General features: G+C 37.0%; 1 protein-coding gene across 7 annotated transcripts in view; it reads right to left on the bottom strand.

The window, feature by feature from the left end:
* REV1 (REV1 DNA directed polymerase) overlaps positions 1-22,057 on the bottom strand; it is a 100,953-nt gene that overhangs the window by 51,933 nt on the left and 26,963 nt on the right. For 5 of the 7 annotated variants that reach the window (XR_003609389.2, XM_028103829.2, XM_028103831.2 and 2 more), the window contains exons 2-3: positions 18,338-18,401; positions 16,395-16,521 (exon numbers count right to left, since the gene is read on the bottom strand). Coding sequence is in view for 4 of the 7 variants with exons in the window: in XM_028103829.2 (XP_027959630.2) it covers positions 16,395-16,521; positions 18,338-18,391 (181 nt within the window). In the remaining 3 variants the exon portion in view is untranslated. Of the gene's footprint in view, positions 1-9,392; positions 9,547-16,394; positions 16,522-18,337; positions 18,402-22,057 lie in introns of those variants that run through there. The other 2 variants (XM_028103832.2, XM_028103833.2) reach the window with 2 other exon arrangements.

Genomic DNA, 22,057 nt, shown 5'->3' on the forward strand with positions numbered 1-22,057 from the left:
TATTCACTGTGGGGTTTTCATAGATGGCTTTTATGATATTGAAGTATGTACCGTATATCCCTTTTAATCAACAAAGGATGCTGTACTTTGTCAAATGCTTTTTCTGCATGAGGATCATATGGTTCTTGGTCTTTTCTTTCTTCTATTTCTTTATTAATGTATTGTATCACACCGATTGATTTGCAGATGTTGAACCAACCTTGCAGCCCAGGAATAAATCCAACTTGGTCGTGGTGAATAATCCTTTTAATGTACTGTTGGATCTTGCTGGCGAGTATTTTGGTGAGAATTTTTGCATCCATATTTCTCCTTTTTGATGGGGTCGTTGTCTGATTTTGGGATCAAGGTAATGCTGGCCTCATAAAATGAGTTTGGAAGTTTTCCATTTCTATTTTTTGGAACAGTTTCAGAAGAATAGGTATTAATTCTTCTTTATTTTTTAAGATTTTATTTATTTATTTGAGAGAGAGAGAATGAGAGAGAGAGAGCACATCAGAGGGGATAGGGTCAGAGGGAGAAGCAGACTCCCTGCCGAGAAGGGAGCCCGATGCGGGACTCGATACTGGGACTCCAGGATCATGACCTGAGCCGAAGGCAGTCGCTTAACCAACTGAGCCACCCAGGCGCCCGGTATTAATTCTTCTTTAAATGTTTGGTAGAATTCCCCTGGGAAGTCATCTGGCCCTGGGCTCTTGTTTTTGGGAGATTTTTGATTACTGCTTCAAATTCCTTACTGGTTATGCATCTGTTCAGGTTTTCTATTTCGTCCTGTTTCAGTTGTTTATATGTCTACAGAAATGCATCCATGTCATCCAGATTATCTAATTTGCTGGTATATAGTTGCTCATGTGTTCTTATAATTGTATTTCTTTGGTGTTGGTTGTGATCTCTCCTCTTTCATGATTTTATTTATTTGGGTCATTTTTCTTTTTGATAAGTCTGGCCAGGGGTTTATCAATCTTATTAATTCCTTCAAAGAACCAGCTCCTAGTTTCATTGATCTGTTCTACTGTTCTTTTGGTTTCTATTTCATTGATTTCTGCTCTGATCTTTGTCATTTCTCTTCTCTTGCTGGGTTTAGGCTTTATTTGCTGTTCTTTCTCCAGCTCCTTTAGGTGTAGGATTAGGTTGTGTATTTGAGACTTTTCTTGTTTCTTAAGAAAGGCTTGTATTGCTGTATACTTTCCTCTCAGGACTGCCTTTGCTGCATCCCAAAGATTTTGAACAGTTGTGTTTTCATTTTCATGGGTTTCCATGAATTTTTTAAATTCTTCTTTAATTTCCTGGTTGACCCATTCTTTTAGTAGGATGCTCTTTAGCCTCCATGTATTTGAGTTCTTTCCGACTTTTCTGAGTTCTAGTTTCAAAGCATTGTGGTCCAAAAATATGCAGGGAATGATGCCAATCATTTGGTACCGGTTGAGAGCTGATTTGTGACCCAGGATGTGATCTATTCTGGAGAACGTTCCATGGGCACTAGAGAAGAATGTGTATTCTGTTGCTTTGGGATGGAATGTTCTGAATATATCTGTGAAGTCCATCTGGTCCAGTGTGTCATTTAAAGTCTTTATTTCCTTGTTGATCTTTTGCTTAGATGATCTGTCCATTTCAGGGGGGGATGTTGAAGTCCCCTATTACTGTATTATTGTCGATGTGTTTCTTTGATTTTGTTATTAATTGGTTTATATAATTGGCTGCTCCCTTGTTAGGGGCATAGATACTTAAAATTGTTAGATCTTCTTGTTGGAGAGACCCTTTAAGTATGATGTAGTGTCCTTCCTCATCTCTTATTACAGTCTTTGGTTTAACATCTAATTTGTCTGGTATAAGGATTGCCCCCCCCCCCCAGCTTTCTTTTGGTGTCCGTTAGCATGGTAAATGGTTTTTGACCCCCTCACTTTCGATCTGGAGGGGTCTTTGGGTCTAAAATGAATCTCTTGCAGGCAGCATATCAATGGGTCTTGTTTTTTTATTCAATCTGATACCCTGTGTCTTTTGACTGGGGCATTTAGCCCATTTACATTCAAGGTAACTATTGAAAGATATGAATTTAGTGCCATTGTATTGCCTGTAAGTTGACTGTTACTGTATATTGTCTCTATTCCTTTCTGGTCTATGTTACTTTTAGGCTCTCTCTTTGCTTAGAGGACCCCTTTCAATATTTCTTGTAGGGCTGGTTTGGTGATCACAAATTCTTTTAGTTTTTGTTTGTCCTGGAAGCTTTTTCTCTCTCCTATTTTCAATGACAGCCTAGCTTGATACAGTATTCTTGGCTATTTTCCTCTTTTAGTGCTCTGAATATATCATGCCAGTCCTTTCTGGCCTGCCAGGTCTCTGTGGATAAGTCGGCTGTCAATCTGTATGTTCCTACCGTTGTAGGTTACAGACTTCTTCTCCTGAGCTGCTTTCAGGATTTTCTCTTTGTCTCTGAGACTTGTGAGTTTTACTATTAGATGGTGGGGTGCTGACCTATTTTTATTGATTTTGAGAAGAGTTCTCTGTGCCTCCTGGATTTTGATGCGTTTCCTTCTCCAAATTAGGGGAGTTCTCGTCTATAATTTGCTCCAATATACCTTCTGCCCTTCTCTTTCTTCTTCTTCTGGGATCCCAATTATTGTAATATTGTTTTGTCTTATGGTATCACTTATCTCCCGAATTCTGCCCTTGTGATCCAGTAGTTTATCTCTCTTTTTCTCTGCTTCTTTATTCGTCATCATATGGTCTTCTCATACTAATTCTCTCTCCTGCCTCATTCATCCTAGCAGTTAGAGCCTCCATTTTTATTGCACCTCTAATAGCCTTTTTGATTTCGACTTAAATTTTAGTTCATTTCTCCAGAAAGGGATTCTCTAGTATCTTCTATGCTTCTGTCAAGCCCAGCTAGTATCTTTATAATCGTCATTCTGAACTCTAGTTCCCATATCTTATTAACGTCTGTATTGATTCGGTCCCTGGCAGTCGGTACTGCCTCTTGTTCTTTTTTGTGAGGTGAGTTTTTCCATCTTGTCATTTTGTCCAGAGAAGAATAGATGAATGAGAACAAAATGCGAAAAGGGTAACAATGACCCCAGAAAAAGATACAGTCAACAAATCAGAAGAGACCCAAAACCAGGGGAAAAGAAAGGGGAAAAAAAAAAAAAAAGAACATGATCAGGCTAGTGAATAGAACAGAGCCACACACTAGATTTTGGGTGTTTTTTTGGTGTGCTGGAAGAAACTGCCTCTCAAAATTTTAAAGAAAGGAAAACATACATATACAAAAATAAGGGTAAACATGATGAAGGGATGGAATATGACTGTAAAGATGAAAATTTTAAAAATTTTTAAAAAGGAATTCATAAGAAGCTGATTGAAAAAAGAACAAAAAAAATTTAAAAGAAAAAAGGAGAGAATGTGATCAGGTGGGAGACTAGGACAAAGTCATACACTAGATTTAGTGTATATTTTGGTCTGTTAGAAGAAACTGTATCCTAAAATTTTAAAGAAAGAAAAACATATATACACAAAAAATAAGATTAAATACAATGAAGGAATAGAATATGAGTGTCAAAATGAAATTAGAAAAAGATTTTAAAAAAGGAATTGATACTGGCTGAAAAAGGAAAGAAGAAAAATTCAACTAAAAAAATAGGAAAAAAAATAAAAATTACAAATTAACTTTGAAAGACTAAAAAATCATGCGGAAAAAGCCATGGATTCTATGTGCAGTATTCCCCTAGCGCTGGAGTTCCGCTGTTCTCATTGATCAGTAAACCTGGTCTTGGCTGGCTGTTCTTGCTGATCTTCTGGAGGAGGGGTCTGTTGCCATGGTTCCCAAATGTCTTTGCTGGAGGCGGAACTGCCCCCCCCCCCCCCCGCTTGCCTGGTCTGGGCTACCTAATCTGCTCAGGTTTGCTCTGGGGAGCTTTTGTTCCCTGAAGGGTTTCCATACAGCTTTGGAGGATGAATGTGAAATTGGCAGCCTCCCAATCTCTGGCCCCGGAGGAGCCGAGCTGGGGGCGCCACTCCTCAGTGAGCCCCCAGAGAAAAGCAGTCAATCACTCCTGTCTCCCTGGTCTCCGGTGGAACTCCGTGCTCACCTGGCCTGTGACCGAGCATTTCTATCTCTGACACATGAGCTCGTTTGGAGTCTCCAAACCCAGCAGATTCCTGGGGTGCACTCCCGTGCCGCTCCTCCCGGGGGAGGAAGGGGAGTCTCTCCCCGGATCTGCCACTTGTTGGGTCCCTGCTGGAGGAGCAGTGGCCCAATTGTGCCGCGGATCACGGTTTATGGCAACCCGGAGCCGAGAGCCTGCTCCTTGACTCTGTCTTTGCAGCCGGCTTCCCCGCTCTGATACCTGGGAGCTCTGCCACACTCAGGCACCCCGGTCTTTCTGTGACTCTGAGGGTCCCAAGACCACACTGTCCCAGCAAGGGTTCCAACCCCCGCTTAGCCACTGGAGCGACGTCCCTCAGCGGAGCAGACTTCTAAAAAGTTCCAATTTTGTGCCCCATGCTCTATCACTTGCCAGTAGCCCGCTGATGGGGGCTCCCTCCACTCGCGGTCTATCTTCCCAAATATCACCTTGGATTTACTTTTCCGCACGTCCTACCTTCCAGAAAGTGGTTGCCTTTCTGTTCACAGAGTTGCTGCTATTCTTTTCTTTGATCTCCTGTTGAGTTTGTAGGTGTTCAGAATGGTTTGATCCCTACCTAGCTGAATTCCTGGGACCAGATGAAATTTAGGTCTCCTACTCCTCCGCCATCCTCCTCCTCCTCCCTCCACATTTTAAAACAACTGCACCATCTGTTATGTAGGAGAACTAGTACAATGGCCACACACGACAAAGAAGTCTCAAATGACTAAGCTAAATAGAGCTCTTTGCCTTTTTTTAATTAGCTCTCTTTTCCCTCAAAATAATGAACTCAAAACAATGCAGACACACACAGCGGGCAGGGGCTGGTTCTGCTCCGCTTCACTGAGGTCAGACTACACGCCTAGAATATTTGATTCTATTTATGACTCAATATACACTAGACCCTGGCCAACTTCATTAGAGAAGTACAGTAAAAATCAACCAGGAGGAATCCTCTAAAGACCAAAATCAAGTCAGACTGGCTAATAAGCATTAAGTGATGTTTCAGTCATGTACAAAACACCAGAAGAAACAAATTAAGAAACTGCTTTGCTTTAATGAAGAAAAATGGAGACATTTAAACTAGTGATTTTCAATTTTTTAAATAGCACCCTATTTCAAATGAACCCTTACCAAAAAATCCCCCAAACACCAAACAAATAAAAGTAATATTATATAAGACTGTATTTTGAAAGTTCAATTTGTAACATATACTTGTTACCATTTTGCCTTTCAGCATAGTAGTGAGAAAATCCTGATTCACACACATTAGAACTATTAACGTTTTCAACTATTTAAAGGAAGTTATATTCCAAGGTCTATGTAGAAACTACTTAACCTACCAGCTAAAAGGTAAAAGACATTTCTAGTAAGTAACATAGATCTGAGTATTTGTTTCATTTATCTGCTTTTAGTGATTATCTACAGATAGTCTTTAAGACAATAAAACCTTTCAGGTATTTTGGAATTGAAGTTAATAATCAATTCAAAAACAACCAGCAGCTTTAATCTGGAATCAAAAAGCACTTATGGTATTATTTATAACTTATGGGGAGAGGAACCTTATTTAATCATGACTGTATCCTCAGTACCCATATTTTCAAGCATCGCACTTAGAATTCAGTAAGGATTCCACATATGCTTTTTTAAACACAAGATATTCTATCAGAAAAAAGTTCTCTGGGAACAGAGAGCCGACCAACATTTGATTGAGTTGAACCTGGAAACTAAGTAGGATTATGACAATCCAAGAAGCTGAGGAAAGATGATGAGAAAAGCTGTTAAGGAAATGGAGAGAGGTATGGCCACAGGGTTGAAAGCACACTTTCAAAGAACTAGGAATAATCTAGCTTGAGAGCTGCAGAGTGAATTAGCATGAAGATCACACTTAGAGGACGTGACAGGGTTTGAATTTATGCTCTAGAGTCTTAGAGAAAGAACTAGGACTACTGGATGGGAACTACAGGGATGCACATTTTAGCTCACTAAAATCATCAGACCTGCTCGAAAATGAACTTCACTTGCCTCCCAGGACAGTATACCATCACACTGGAGTCACTGCAAGAGGCTGAGTGGTAGCCTGTCAGTAACTCAGGAACACTGAAGAAGGAATTCTCACATAGACAAGGATTAATTTGAAGATTTAAATTTCCTTCTAACCCCAAGATTCCGAGTCTGTGGTCTAAAACAAGGATCAGCGAACTAAGGCCCTTGGGCCAAATTTCCTATTTTTTAAATAAGGTTTTATTGGATCACAGCCATTCTCATTCATTTATATATTATCTAGGGCTGCTCTAGGGGTACAAGAGCAGAACTGAGTAGTTCCAAGAGAGAATCCATGACCCACAAAGCTCTGGCCCTTTACAGAAAAAGTCTGCCAAACCCTGATCTAAAATATAGCCAAAGAGGGGTGTCTGAGGGGTTCAGTTGGTTAAACGGCTAACTCTTGATTTCAGCTCAGGTCAGGATCTCAGGGTCGTTAGATCAAGCCCAGCATTGGGCTCTATGCTCAGCAGGGAATCTGCTTGAGATTCTCTCCCTTTCCTCTGCACCTCCCTCTGCCTGTGTGGGCACACTCTTTCTCTCAAATTAATAAATAAATCTTTAAAAAAATAAAAATAAAATAAAATAAAGCCAAAGACTACTTCTTTTGGAAACCTAAAACAAAATATAATATTTGTTCTAAATATTTCTCCTATCCACTATTTCAGATGCTGCTCAGAGAGGAGAGGGAAGATTATGCTGCAGTAATATATGACCTCATAATCAGTGACTTATAACAAAGGTTTATTTTTCATTCATGAAACATGTCCATCCTATGCTCCATGTCATCTTTACTCTGAGATCCAGACTGATGGAACAACCTCTATCTAGAACACTGTCAGTCACTGTGGCAGAAGAAAAAGAGGGTATAATGAAGCACAAACTGATTTTTAAAGCTTTATCCCCAAACTGATATATATCACTTCTACTCATTCTGTGAACATGGCCAAACCGGACTTCAAGTAGGGAAGTAAAATCCTCCCCCGGGGAAGGAAAGCAGATTTCAGTGAACAGAAATACAATCCACCACATAGTATATTTGGAAATATTTACATGAGTAATTTATGTTCCTTATTTCTATAAACTATCTTATCAGTAGCGTATTTCTATACCAATGTTCAGCCTAAAAGCAAAAAAAAGCAAAGGCACTATAGTAATGTCACGTTTCCCAAGATAAACAATATTAAAGCTCAGAATTATTTTAAATTATTCTCTAACAAAAACATGCCTAGAATAAAAAATCTAGAAAATATACCACTCACAGTTCTATGCCCAAAGAGAGTTACCGCTGTGATATATTTGCTTCTAGCATTTTTTCCCTGTGCTTTTCTTTTTTAACAGTTTGATCATCCCCTACTTCTCATTTTATATCCTACCCTTTCTCATTTACCAAAAATTTTTCTATATTATAAATTATCCATAGTTAGCTTTTTAATTATTTTAAGTCACCTTATAGATGGCATAATTTATAACTGAATTTCTATTCTTAGACGATGCTTGGCTTTCAAATAAAACAACATGATAAGATGATCTTTTCTACAAACATATACTGGGAGGCCAATCAGGCTTATCAGCTTAGAAGAGACTCTTAGGAAGAATTACTAAGCCAAAGGTTATAATCATATTAAAGGCCCCTTGCATGTTTCATAATGCCATTCTCCAAAGCAAGTCCACCAACTCACACTCTTGCTTCGGCAATGGCTGGAGCAGTTATTTTCATCCATCTATACCTATATTGGGTATATTCATGTAATAATTTTTAAAATTAAATAAACTGCAAAAACTTATTCTGCTAATAGTGAAGTTGAACATATTTCCATATTTGTCACCCAGGTCTATTTCCTGAAATAAACTGTTTCTGAAATCTGCTTTTAATCTATTGGGATGTGTTTTAGTTCCTATTATTTTGATGTATAAGCTTTTTTCCAGTCATCCGATTTGTTGCAACAAATTATACTGAATAATCCTACTCTCTCACCCACTGACCTGTGGATCTTTATAACCTAGAATATTTAAAATAGTGCTGAAGGGCTAAGCTGTTCTGTTTCATAAATATAATGTATTAACTTATAATAAATACATATATATGTATACAGATGTTATCTAATTTACATATAATATTTACATAACATATAATTTCTTCTTTCTTTCTTTTTTTTCTAAGTAGGCTCCATGCCCAGTGTGGAACCCAATGCAGGGCCTGAACTCACAACCCTGAGATCATGACCTGAGCTGAAATCGAGAAGTCAGATGCTTAACTGACTGAGCTACCCAGGTGCCCCGACAGAATTTCTGAGCAACTCTAAACAACTTATCTGCCTATTATACCAGTTACACAAAGTTTTAAATGCTTACAGCCTTCTATAATAGGTTTTGAGATGTCAGAGCCACTTCTCTCTTCATTGTTCTTTTTCATCATTGTCTTAAGGTAGACTATTGCGGGGGAAATAAGATGTAAGTCAGATAATTTGCTGTAGCAGGTTGGCTAATAGTTAATGGTATTAACAAGGATAAAAGCGTTGGGTTTGAAAAAGCATTGCTACTGCAATGAAAGGATTTCTAGCATTCTAAAAATGCAAACTACTTAGTGGAACTTATATAATAACGGGTGTTCTTGATAACAGTGAAGGCACTCTAGGATCCTAAACTATCTTCTCAAAGTTTAAAATTATATTTCACAATACTCCTACTGTTAATTTTAAAGAACATTCTTTAAGAATGTTCTGAATGCAACTAAAGTTCAGAACTAAAACCAACCCTACTAAGAGACAATTACACACAGTAAAAGTAAAAGGCATGTATCACAGGACCACAATTTAAGCCTCAAGCTTGCAAGTGAAATCCCATCACAGCAAATGCCATTACAGAACACCAAAAGAAGCGGGGCACCTGGGTGGCTCAGTTGGTTAAGTGGATGCCTTCGGCTCAGGTCATGATCCCAGGGTCCTGGGATCGAGCCCCACATTGGGCTCCCGGCTCAGCGGGGAGCCTGCTTCTCCCTCTGACCCTCTCCCCCTCTCATGCTGTTTCTCTCTCTCTCTCAAATAAATAAATAAAATCTTTAAAAAAAAAAAAAAAGACCACGAAAAGAGCCACATGAAGACCAGTTTCGTGTTTCTAGGCATAGTTTATAAGATCATCTGGTTAAAACAAATTATACTAACAAAATTTTAAAATCCCGTACAGAAGTTTTCCTTGATAAATCTCTAATGAGAAAATATTCATTATGCGCACCATTTCATTCTGTATATCCAAAGAACTTGATTAAATGTTGGTTGTGCTACATACATGGTGGAAAGAAGTAAACCAAATGGCTGCTTACACCTCCTTTGGTTCTACAGTAGTAATATCCTTCATTATTTCATTATTTCATTTGAGTCTCACAATCCTACAAATTAGAAAAGATAATTTAGCATAGTTACTGATGAGGAAATAGAAAAAAATTAGGTGATTTGTCCATAATCACACAGCCATTGTGCAGACCCTTTTGTCTTCTGACTCCCACCCATTACTCCTCCTCCAGTAGCCATGCTTACTCTCTTGACTCCGTTCCTCCCTAACTATCTTAGATTTACCACATTCAACTAAAAGCCACATACACTTAACCAAGCAAAAACTGAAGAAGTTTCAAAAGACTACAGAACACAGTTCTGAGTAACTATCAGGTGCAAGCACCTATTGGACACTGGTAAAAATACAGTGGGTGGCATAAATTAATACAGGAAGTCTCTCCCATGTTAGTTAGAGGTGAAATTCCTATCTCTCTGATTTACAAGATCAGAGTATCGCAGAAAAATGAAAGATATGTATATACAGAAAAAAAATAATTTCTGGAACGCATACATTTCTGAAAACTAGATTTGTCATGATTAAATGAATTCTTTTCCTAAACCATCACATTCACATGTTCAGAAAACAACAAAGTAAGGTTAAAGTTTTCAAACAAATCATTATCACTTGAAATGTAAGTCTGTCATATTTGCATATTCCCTTGTTCATTTTGTAATCCATGCCCAAGTTTTTGCCTGCCCATCTGTTTTTTCACAAACCTCAGCAGTACCAAAGCCACTGGACCTGGTCTTTTATCCACATATTGAAAAAAGTACAAAATAACCAGAACACCTCTTGCTATATTAACTGTCCTGATCCCACTCCAGAGAAGACAGCAGTTACAGTTCACTAGATTTGAAGCACTAACTCACTTAGAGAGCTTTCACCAAAATAAACATGCTCAGGGCCTATCTCCCAGAGATTATAATTCAATAAAAGCCTAGAATGTAGCCCATTTCTTAAAAACTAAAGATTTAAGAAGACTGAGTTGGGGCGCCTGGGTGGCTCAGTCGGTTAAGCGACTACCTTCAGCTCAGGTCATGATCCTGGAGTCCCAGGATCGAGTCCTGCATCGGGCTCCCTGCTCAGCGAGGAGCCTGCTTCTCCCTCTAACCCTCCCCCCTCTCATGTACTCTCTCTCTCTCATTCTCACTCTCTCAAAATAAGTAAATCTTTAAAAAAAAAAAAGGAAGACTGAGTTGAATTAGCATATGAGTGAAAATATTTTAACATTCTGATGTACAAATACCAAACCCTGTTATTCACTCATTTACTCAACTAATATTTATTAAGCATTTTTTTTTCTTTAAAGATTTTATTTATTTATTTGACAGAGAGAGACACAGCGAGAGGGGGAACACAAGCAGGGGGAGTGGGAGAGGGAGAAGCAGGCTTCCCGCTGAGCAGGGAGCCCGATAAAGGGCTCAATCCCAGGACCCTGGGATCATGACCTGAGCCGAAGGTAGACGCTTGACGACTGAGCCACCCAGGCGCCCCTTTATTAAGCATCTTACACTGTGCCAGGCAAGGTTCTAGCCCCTGGGATATAGCAATGATCAAGACTCATGTCTGTGCTCCATGGTACTTCTATTTCACTGGGCAGACAGAAAATAAGTCAGATAAATGATCCCAGTTCAGGTACAAATAAATTCTGTGAAGAGAAATAAAGCTGGACAAAGGGTTAGGAAAGAATTGGAGGGCAAGGTACATCTATCTTAGATAAGGATGGTCAGGGAAAGTCTCAGAGGAGGTGACATTTGATCAAAGATGTGAATGATGAAGACCTAGGGACATCAGATGAAAGAGAAAATTTAAGGCCCTACAGTGCTACCTCTGATCCATGTTTGGCTAGGTGCTATGACATCAAATTGGCTTTACATCTCCAAAAAACTTAACACATGAATATGACCTGACAATATAAGACTTAGGTAGCAAAGTAAATGTTTCTAGCAACGATGCTATGCAATTTAAATACTATAGACTGGCTTAGGGAGGGAGACAAGATCTAATTTAGAGTCTTAATGGATGAATGAAATTCCAGTTCACAGAAGTGGGAAAAGAAGCTTTTCACAAGAGGCAAAAGCAAAACGAAAGTTCAGAAACAATAAAGTACAAAGAAAAAAAACCTAAAATATCAGAATAAGCCCAATGACCAAAATTGGAGAATATAAAGGGGAAAATGTATGTCAGGATTAGGACAAGAATGACTTTACCCTTTTTTGCTTAGAAAATGCCTATTTATCCAAGACCCAGCTTAAAAAGTCAATCCCTCTATGAAGGACTCACTAACTCTCAAAGGCAATAACTTCTCTTCTGTGTTGCCACCTACCTTCCTGTGTACCTAACTCTCAGAGAGGACCTCCTCATCACAAAACCCACATTCTCCATCAACCACCATATCTGTTCATAGTTCCTAACACACAAGCAGCATAGAAAATACATCTGTTCACTCAACTAAAGCAGAGTAAAATGGGATGGAAGGTCCACAGACTGGAAAACTCAACATAGTAAAGATGTCAATTCTCCTTAAATTGATCTACAGGCTTAATGTAATTCCTATCACAATCCCAGCAAGGTATTTTATAAACACAGACAACTTTATTCTAAAATTTCTATGGAAAGGCACAGGCCCTAGAATAGCTAAAACAATCTTGGCAAAGAAGAAAATGGAAATAATCATTCTGCCTGATATTAAGGCTTACTATATAGGTACAATAATCAAAACCATGTGTTATCAGTGAAGAGAGACACATACATTAATAAAACAGAGAACCCAGAAACAGACCCAGATATGTCCAACTGATTTTTTACAAAAGTGCAAAAGTAATCCAATGGAGGAAAATAGTTTCTCAACAAGCAGAGCTAGAGTAATTGGATATCCATAGGCCACCAAAAAAATTAAATAAAAATTAACTGAAAATGGATCATGAACTTAAATGTAAAATATAAAACTATGAAAATTTTTAGAAAAAAAATAGGTGAAAATCTTTGAGATCTACTATTAAGCAAAGACTTTCGAATTGAAAGCACAATCCATGAAGGTAAATATAGATAAACTGGACCCCATTAAAATTAAAAATTTTGTTCTGCAAAAGACCATGTGAAAAGGATGAAAGGCAAGATACAGAATGATAAAGTATCTGCAAACCACATAGTATCTGACAAAGGACTAGTACCTGGAATATGTAAAGAACTCTTAAAACTCAAAAGAATATAAAAGAATCCAATTAGAAAATGGACAAAAGATATGTACAGACATTTCACTGAAGAGGACATATAGATGGCAAATAAACACATCAAAGACTGCTCAGTATCATTAGCCATTGGGTAAATACAAATCCGAACCACAATGAGACATCACTACACATCTATTAGAATACATAAATTAATTATAAAACAAAAACAAAAAACCAATTTGTCTTCATCAAATGCTGGTGAAGATGCAGAGCAATTACAACACAAATAAAAACCACAATGAGGTATCAGGACACATCTATTAAAATGTTTAAAAAATGTTAAATGCTAACAAGAATGCAGAGAAACTGGGTCACTCATAAACTGCTAGTGAGAGAATATAAAATAAAATAGTATAGCCACGGAGAAACAGATTGGCAGTTTCTTAAAAAAACTAAACAGACAACTACCATATGTATGACCTAGCAATAGCACTCTTATGTTCACACAAAACCTGTATATAAATATTCAGAGCCAAAACCAGAAAATAATCCAGATGTTCTTAAACAGGTAAATGGTTAACAGACTGTGGAACACCCATACAATGGAATACAATTCAGCAATAAAAAGGAAAAAACTATTGATATATACAACTTGGATGAATCTCCAGAATATTATGATAAATTTAAAAAGCCAATCCTAAAAGGTTATATACAGTATGTTTTATTTATGTAACATCCTTGAAATGAAAAAAGTACACAAATGGAGACCAGGTTAGTAGTTAAAGGGATTAAAAAGGGGCTGAGAGCAAAAGGGAAGCAGATGTGGCTACAAAAGGGCAACATGAAGAATTTTTGTGGTATGGAAACATTCTCTATCTTGACTATATCAATGTCAATTTCCTGGTTGATATGTACTATGGTTTATAAGATGTTACCAAGGAAACAAACTGGGCAAATGGTTCATGGTATCTCTCTGTATTATTTCTTACAACTGCATATGAATTTACAATTACCTCAAAAAAAAAGTTTAATTAAAAAAAACAGGATGGGGGGGCCCCTGGGGCGCTCAGTTGGTTAAGCATCTGTCTTCGGCTCAGGTCATGATCCCAGGGTCCTGGGATCAAGCCCCGAGTCGGTCTCCCTGCTCAGCGGGGAGTCTGCTTTTCCCTCTCCCTCTGCCCCTCCCCACCCCTGCTCATGTGTGCTCTCTCTCTCTCAAATAAATAAAATCTTAAAAAAACAAAAACAAAAACAAAAACAGGATGGGGCACCTGGGTGGCTGAGTCGGTTAAGCGACTAACTCTTGATTTCAGCTCAAGTCACGATGGAGCCCCAAGTCAGGCTCCACAGTCAGCAGGGAGTCTGCTTGAGATTTTTCTCTGTCCCCCACCACCCCACCCCACCCCCGACCCCGGGGGTATGTGCACACATGTGTGCACGTGCACTCTCAAATAAAAAATCAATCCTAAAAAAAAAAAAAAGGATGGAAGGTGAAGAAGTTAACCTTAGGCAGGGAAAAGATCCTCTTTTGGGGGAAAAAAAAATGGCCTGACAGACGCAAAACATCCAAAAGATGTAGAATCTTTTCCTAATCTCAAGTTCAATGTTAACTGGGTTGCAAAGTATAGGAGTCACCAAAGAGAAGTTCAGTTGGCAGAACTGGGAACTTTACAGGGATCAAGAAAACTTGGAATGTTAAAGTCTATGGGGAGCATGATTAAGAATCAATAATAATAATACAGTATTTCCTACTAGTCTTACTGCATCTAAAGCACTACTTTACTACTGCTAACTCATTACACATATTTGTTGATTCTTTTATCTACAAACTGACAGAATATTCACTAAAACTGAAAATTTTTCTAAAAAAATTTTATCACAATTTGCATGTCCCTAGGAAATTCAACAAAATGGAACTTTACTTGTAGAATTATAATGTAATCCTAGTAATAGTGAAAATTAGTATTTTCATCCCTATCCAAAAGAAAAGGATAGGGAAAATAATGAGAAGGACAGGGATAATAATGAAAAAGAGAGGGATAAAACTGGGTCCAAATAAAACAAGTCCATACAGAAAGTATCTTACGGTCACACAAAAATTGGTGACAAAAGTAGAATCAGAATTCGATTCTCAACTATGGTAGTGATCACTACAGTATTTTTTCTTCCTCCCTCACACAAAGAATCTTTCTTTTTATATGAATAAGGGTGCCCTCAACTGGGGACTTCCACTACTGGCTAATCCAACAAGCAATGTTTCTTTCTTTTTAACATTTTTAACCTTTATAATGCATCTCAGAAAAGTCTGTGGAGCTTGAATGTTCCAGGATACCTAAGGAGAAAAGTTGCATGTTATGAACTTTCCCAAAGCTGCACCAGCATTCATTTTGAGATAACATTCTTAGACTAAATTCATTGTCAACAATGCCCGATAAAACTCAACCAGGAAAATGTATCAGTTAATTAAAACTTAATTTTAATTCAATAAATATTTCCTGAGTGGTTAATGCCCAGTCACTGTAGAGACACAGTACAACAGTAATGAAATGTGAAAATATAACTCTTGCTCTTATCCAGTAAACAGCCAACTACAGTAAGATCCAATAAATGGTAAGATACTAAGGAGTCATAGCCCCACAGACGCATGAGAAGTCACCTACACCAGTAGGAAGACAATCAGACAAGTCAGGGGAAGTGATGTATAAAGAGACCTCAAAGAAAAGCAAGTAACAGCCAGCTGAGAAGCAGAGAGATAAATATCAGAGAACGACACAAATATTTACAGCCATTCACTTAAAAAAAATACACAAAATGATCTTAAGAGGAGAAGAATTCTCAAGAGAATGAAAACTTTGGTAATAAAAGCTGACAGCCAACAGACTAGTGACAACTTCACAGATCAGAGAAAGATACAATCTAAGCTGGCTACGTGGAAGCAGAGAAGAGTCGGCTTGGTGCCAGTGAAAGCAAGAGAGACCCAGTGCCCAGAAAAAGAGGCACTGGGCACCTTCAAAAGTGGCCATGTGAACAGGTCATAAAACAGGAAATTACGGTTGAAATTCTGTCTAAGAAACAACTCAGAAGTCCAGATCTCCACTTCCACTCACAAAAAAGAAAGATTATCCTGTCCCTTCCAGTGACCGGACTCAATGGCAACAGGCATACGAGAGGAGAGAAGTGCATGTAGGGGATGAAAAAAAAGAAGAGGAAGATTAAAACTTCTATTTTCTAAACTGTGAGAATTGTGGCCCCATCCTTCCCCCATGGCAACCAAAATGCCGGCAGTTAGGTTCATATCTTCTCTAAGTAAGATTCTGGGAAATCTAACACACACACACCTCTCCTCCCCCATCAGCTCCAAATGACCTATGCATAACTACAGCTGGAAATTCACCAATGAAATGGCCCTACCAGAGCCCACTACACCGGAGCTCACGGTGTACATGCCCCATAACGTGTGATGAGCTGCCCGTCACGTGGGTACGAAAGACTACTGTTCGCCCTTCTAAACCTCATTTGGCTTTTTAAAACTATGTACTTTGATAAAAATTATGAAAAACACAATGGCAAGTATAGGTGGGACAAAAAGGAAAAGTAAAAGACTCTAAATAGAGGACTTTATCATTTTTATATAGAAGATAAATAAAAACAGAATTTAAAACAAATCACTCTCAATCCTAATAAAAGTACATGCCAAAAGAGGGTACCTAAAAAGTAAAAAGGACTCAACCTGTATATCCATTAACGTAAATGGCAACTCCACTAAAAATCGTAGATGAAGTTCCATCCTTCTGTATAGTAGCATCTGATCGAAATTGTTCCTCCAATTTCTGGACCTTGGCAGCCATATACCCACCCTAGAATTTAAAAAAAGGTAAACCAATCACAAAAGTTATATTTTTTTCATCCTCTTTAAAGAAATTTACATTAAAATAAATAAATAAACCTTATTCTATTCTAGTGACCAAGGTATAATGACAACATAAGGTATAATTATAAATATTAACCATAAGGCAAAGCAATAAAACAGGTCAAGGACAACTTTTCCCTTTGTCAATTCAATTTTTAATTGTTTTATCACATTCTTATAAATTACTTTAAAAGAGGAGAAAGGTAGGTCAAAGATAATGTTTAATGCCACAAAATATTGTTCTTACCTACAAAATCAAGAAGTTACACTGAAGTTTAAACCAATTAAAAATTTGACATGTGGTCAGTAAGAGTAAATTTTCCCTGGCTTCTACTTCTTCTGAATGCAGGAAGCTTAAAGTTAGCAACTTAAAGTAAAATGAAACAGTTCAACAAACCAGTGTAGCCCTCCATACATGTAGCTACTATAATAGAAGATTCAAGGGCCAAATTCTGGATCTAATCAATCTACTTGATAGCAGTAATTTTTATTAGAGAACATCAACTTCAGAAAGAATATAAAAACATTATTTTTGCTAAAGCCCTATATAAATATATAAATTCAGCTATACTTTCCTAAACACTAACAAAATTAAGCTTAATTATTTGAATTACCAATTAAGTCTTTATTGATTTTACTTTACTCAAAAGAACCATCCATTAGATCTTTAAAATACAGCCACAGGTATCTACAAGTGGTACACATACTTCTTCTAAAATGGAAACTGCTTCACTGGTTATTCACATATTATATGTTCATTGTGGAAAAAAAAATTTTTTTTCAAAAAATATAGGAAAATATGAAGAAGAAAACTTAAATGAGGTAGGATTCCATTCACTGTTAACATTTTGGGATCTTATTTTCAAAGTTTATTACTAAGTCTCAGAATATAGAGGTTTTAGAAAAATAGAATCATATATAAAGGTCGTTTATAACACAACCTTTTAGTCAAGGCCATCTTGCCAAGTTAAATATAAAGGTAAGGGGCACCTGGGTGGCTCAGTTGGTTAAGCATCCAACTCTTGATTTTGGCTCAGGTCATGATCTCAGGGTTGTGAGATCAAGCCCCACATCAAGCTCCATGCTATGCATGGAGTCTGCTTAAGATTCTCTCCCTCTCCCTCTGCCCCTCTCCCCGCTCTCTCCCTTGAAAAAGAGATAGAGGGGGGGGAGAGAGAGAGAGAGAGAGAGAGAGAGGAAGAAAGAAAGGAGGAAGGAAGGAAGGAAGGAAGGAAGGAAGGAAGGAAGGAAGGAAGGAAGGAAAGAAAGAAAGAAAGAAAGAAAGAAAGAAAGAAAGAAAGAGAAAGAAAGAAAGAAAGAAAGAAAGAAAGAAAGAAAAAGAAAGAAAGAAAGAAAGAAAGAAAGAAAGAAAGAAAAAGAAAAGAAAGAAAGAAAGAAAGAAAGAGAAAGGTAAAGATAAATAATGGTTGAATAGTGTTCCACTACATAGAGGAAATTTTTTGATCAATCCCCTACTACGGAATATCATGTTTTCCTGTTTTTCAGTATTATTAGCGATGCTGCAATAACATTACCATAAATAAATACCTGTGTACCAGAACATTTATTTCCTCAAGATAAAATAAAGGTCAGGTGTTAAAAAGTTTAAACAAGCTTTCAATACGTTGTGAAAACTCAGAAGAATTGGTATCTAAAGTGATTTACACTTTTAAAAAATGCCTTAAATCACACTATAACCTACAAGAAGAATGAAAAATACCTAGACAATTAAATATAAGTATTTTTATTCTTTTAAAACACACCCATTTTTCCCAGCCATCATTTTCAGCTCGCCTCCTCCATCCACCTCGTCTCATGGTGGAGCTTCTGTATTAAGGGGGGGAAAAAAAAAAGTGAATTTTATAACATAATGTACTACTAATTGACATTTTATTTCAAATCAAGAAAAATAAGTTAAAATAAACTCAAATACTCAATTTGTGAAAGTTAAAACTTTTTCCAAAGCATATATTCTCCTGCTTCTAAGTGAAATTTATTCCTAAAACACCCTCCTGTAGATAAGTATCAGGTTTAAATTATTACTATAAATTTAGTTTTACAGCAAAAACTTTTATGCATTCCTGAGCATCAAACCTAATATACATTTGCATAAAGAATCACCAAATTAGACTAACATGGCCACACTTACTTATTAACATTAATTAGTACTAACAGAATCCAAGAAAACATTTTCCTTCATGAATTGCCCTCTGATATGGCTCTTAAACTCTGTCTTTGCTATTACATACTGGACACTTAAGAGTACAGTCACAGTGTAATTCATCTATTATGCAAAAACCCCTAAAAGAAGTCAATTAAAACAACACATCTAGGGGAGATAATGCAGAAGGATTATCACTTATAATAAACTATCCAATCTGGCATTCTCCTTAAGGCACTTGACCTACTATCCCATTAAACCACCAAAATGACCAAATAATGGCTTATTCTCAAGGGTCAGTTGGCTTAGTGGCTAGCAAGATATAAAGTGGTTCAGAAGTCAAAGCAGGCATTAAATGAAACTCCTTATAAAATTCTTCTAGCCATATGGCTACATCTTTAGACATGACTGCATTATCCTTCACAAAATTAACATATCCTCTATCTAGGTTATTTTTCTTCCACTAACTATGTACAAGTTAATATCAATTAATATGCTATGAGAGAAGCTCTGTACATTATCCAAGTCAAATCAGCTTTGATATGGTTTATAAGAATTTGTTACTGAACGACACCTTAAAACATGACACTTTAGCCACACACATCAGCAGATATTTTCTTTCAAATACTTCTATATTTGACATATTTTATGTGATTTATAGTTTTCCCTTGCTACCATTAATATTAATTAGGAATTTTTACTGTCTACTTTTAAAAGGGGCCTAAAAGATATGTAGAGACATTCTCTTAAAAAATGCAAGTCCGAAAGAGAGACAAGAGGCATGAACAAAGAGCTCTGCAAACAGGAGGCAAGGTGATTAACCCAGATTAGGGGACGTGGATGCTGGCAAAGAGAAGAGTTGGCATTGTTTTCAGTCTGACAAAGGTAGGGGCACGGCTACCCAATGTGTTCATTATGAGTCCCAGAACGGCCATATTCGCTCTACTAAATACTTCTTTTTTCAAGGGGCTCACTTTGTCTAGTCACTCAAGACTTCTCCCCTCCCTTAAAGCAATCTGGGAAATGTGTTAACACACAATTCTTGATCTTATATAAACTCTGAATCTATACATCTACCCTTACAAGGAAACAGTTTGGGAGTTCTGGCCATTATATATTAAGGATGCATACTCACAAAAATTAAAGGCAACAATTAATCAGCTAAATGAAGGTCAGTTAAGAATAAAATATATTATCAAAGTTTAATTCAGTTGGCTAATCAATTATTTAAGAGCCTTATTCATTTAAGATCTACTGGGCAACTACTGCAAAAGGCCAATATGAAATATTAACAGTGGTTTAATGAGGGTAGAAAACTATGAATCAAAGTTATAATAAATTTTAAAAAATTTTAAAGGTTCTTTCTCTATTCCAAAGTAATAAAGCTATCCCAGACAAATGTTTAAGCTTTGAAAAGGAATGAGACTGAAACTAGTAATTTCTTCATTTCCACTAATTTGACAGAGTATAGCAAGCTCATATTGATTGAGGAGTCAAATAATAAGACCAAAAAAAGGAAAAAAGAAATGAGAAACAAACTTCATTTTATACATTCAAATTCTACTTTTCAGAAAATCCCATAATAAATAGTAAACTAGGTTATTTGGATCAACCTTCCCGCTGAGGAAGAAGAAAGCTAAACAAAAATTAAAAAAAAAAAAAAAAAGGCACAGAAGGCCCAAAAAATAATGAAAAATTACTGGGCCAAGATTTACAAGATGAAAAAGAAAACCTGCCACTTCACCTCTCCTTCCCAGATTGGGACAGTTTTTCCTCTGAGAACACGTGGCAATTATAAAAGAGCGGCTGAAAGGCTGGGCAAGGTTTTTGAATACAGTAAGGGAACAAAAGTTAGAATTTAAGTGTCCTCCAAGAACATAAATCTCCACACTTAGGATTAGGATCCTAGCAGTAAATAAACTGGAAGTACAAAGACCAAGTTTTGCCAAAAACATATCCTGCCTTGGGTTATTTCGGTCTCTTAAAGTAAATTAAGATGATCCTAAACTACAGAACACAAATATATGGAAGTTAAGTAACATGCTACTAAACAATGAATGAGTCAACCAAGAAATCAAGGAGGAAATCAAAAAATACAAAAAGCCAAATGAAAATGAAAACACAATGGTCCAAAGTCTGGAATTCATCAAAGCTGTTCTAAGAGGGAAGTTTATAGCAATACAGTCCTACTTCAAGAAGAAAAATCTCAAATCAAGAACCTAACCTTACAATTAAAGGAGGTAGAAAAAGAAAAAACAAAACCCAAAACCAGTAGAAAGAAGGAAATAATAATGACTAGAGCAGAAATAAAGAAAATAGAAACTAAAAAAACACAAACAAACAATAGAACAGATCAGTGAAATCAGGAGCTGGTTCTTTGAAAAAACAACAAAACTGATAAACCTTTAGCCAGATGCATAAAAGGAAAAAAAAAAAAAGAGAGAGGATTCGAATCAACAAATCAGAAATAGAGGAGAAACAAAAACCACCACCACAGAAATACAAAGAATTATAAGAGAATATATATATATTAGATTTTATTTATTTGAGAGTGAGAGCACATGCAAGAGAGCATGAGGGGGGTGGAGAAGCAGGCTCCCCGCTGAGCAGGGAGCCCCATGCAGGGCTGGTTCCCAAGACCCCGAGATCATGACCTGAGCTGAAGGCAGACACTTAACCAACTGAGCCACGCAGGCACCACAGTTTATAAGAGAATATTATGAAAGATTATATACCAACAAATTGGACAATCTAGAAGAAGTAAACTCCTAGAAACAATAACTTCCCAAAACTCAATGAGGAAGAAATAGAAAATCTGAACAGAGCAATTAACAATGAAATTGAATCAGTAATCAAAAAACTCCCAACAAACAAGTCCAGGACCAGATGCCCTCAAAGGTGAATTTTAGAAAACATTTAAGAAGAATTGATACCGATTCTTCTCAAACTATCCCAAAAACCTGAAGAGGAAGAAATGCTTCCAAATTCATTCTATGAGGCTAGCATTACCCAGGTATCAAAACCAGATAAAGACACTACAAAAAAAGGGAACTACATACCGGCCAGTATCTCTGATGAACACAGATGCAAAAATCCTCAACAAAGTATTACCAAGATGAATCTGACAATACATTAAAAAAATCATTATGATCAAGCGGGATTTACCTAGGTATGCAAGGGTGGTTCAATATTCACATCAACAAAAAAAAGGAAAACGTTCATATGATCTTTTCAATAGATGCAGAAAACACATTTGACAAAGTTTAACACCCACTGACGACAAAATCAACAAAGTAGGTTTAGAGAGAACATAACACAATAA

Source organism: Eumetopias jubatus, unplaced genomic scaffold (genome assembly GCF_037043125.1).
Source record: "Eumetopias jubatus isolate StellerSeaLion01/CBP00866 unplaced genomic scaffold, mEumJub1_p1.0 scaffold_9, whole genome shotgun sequence".
NCBI classification, from domain to species: domain Eukaryota; kingdom Metazoa; phylum Chordata; class Mammalia; order Carnivora; family Otariidae; genus Eumetopias; species Eumetopias jubatus.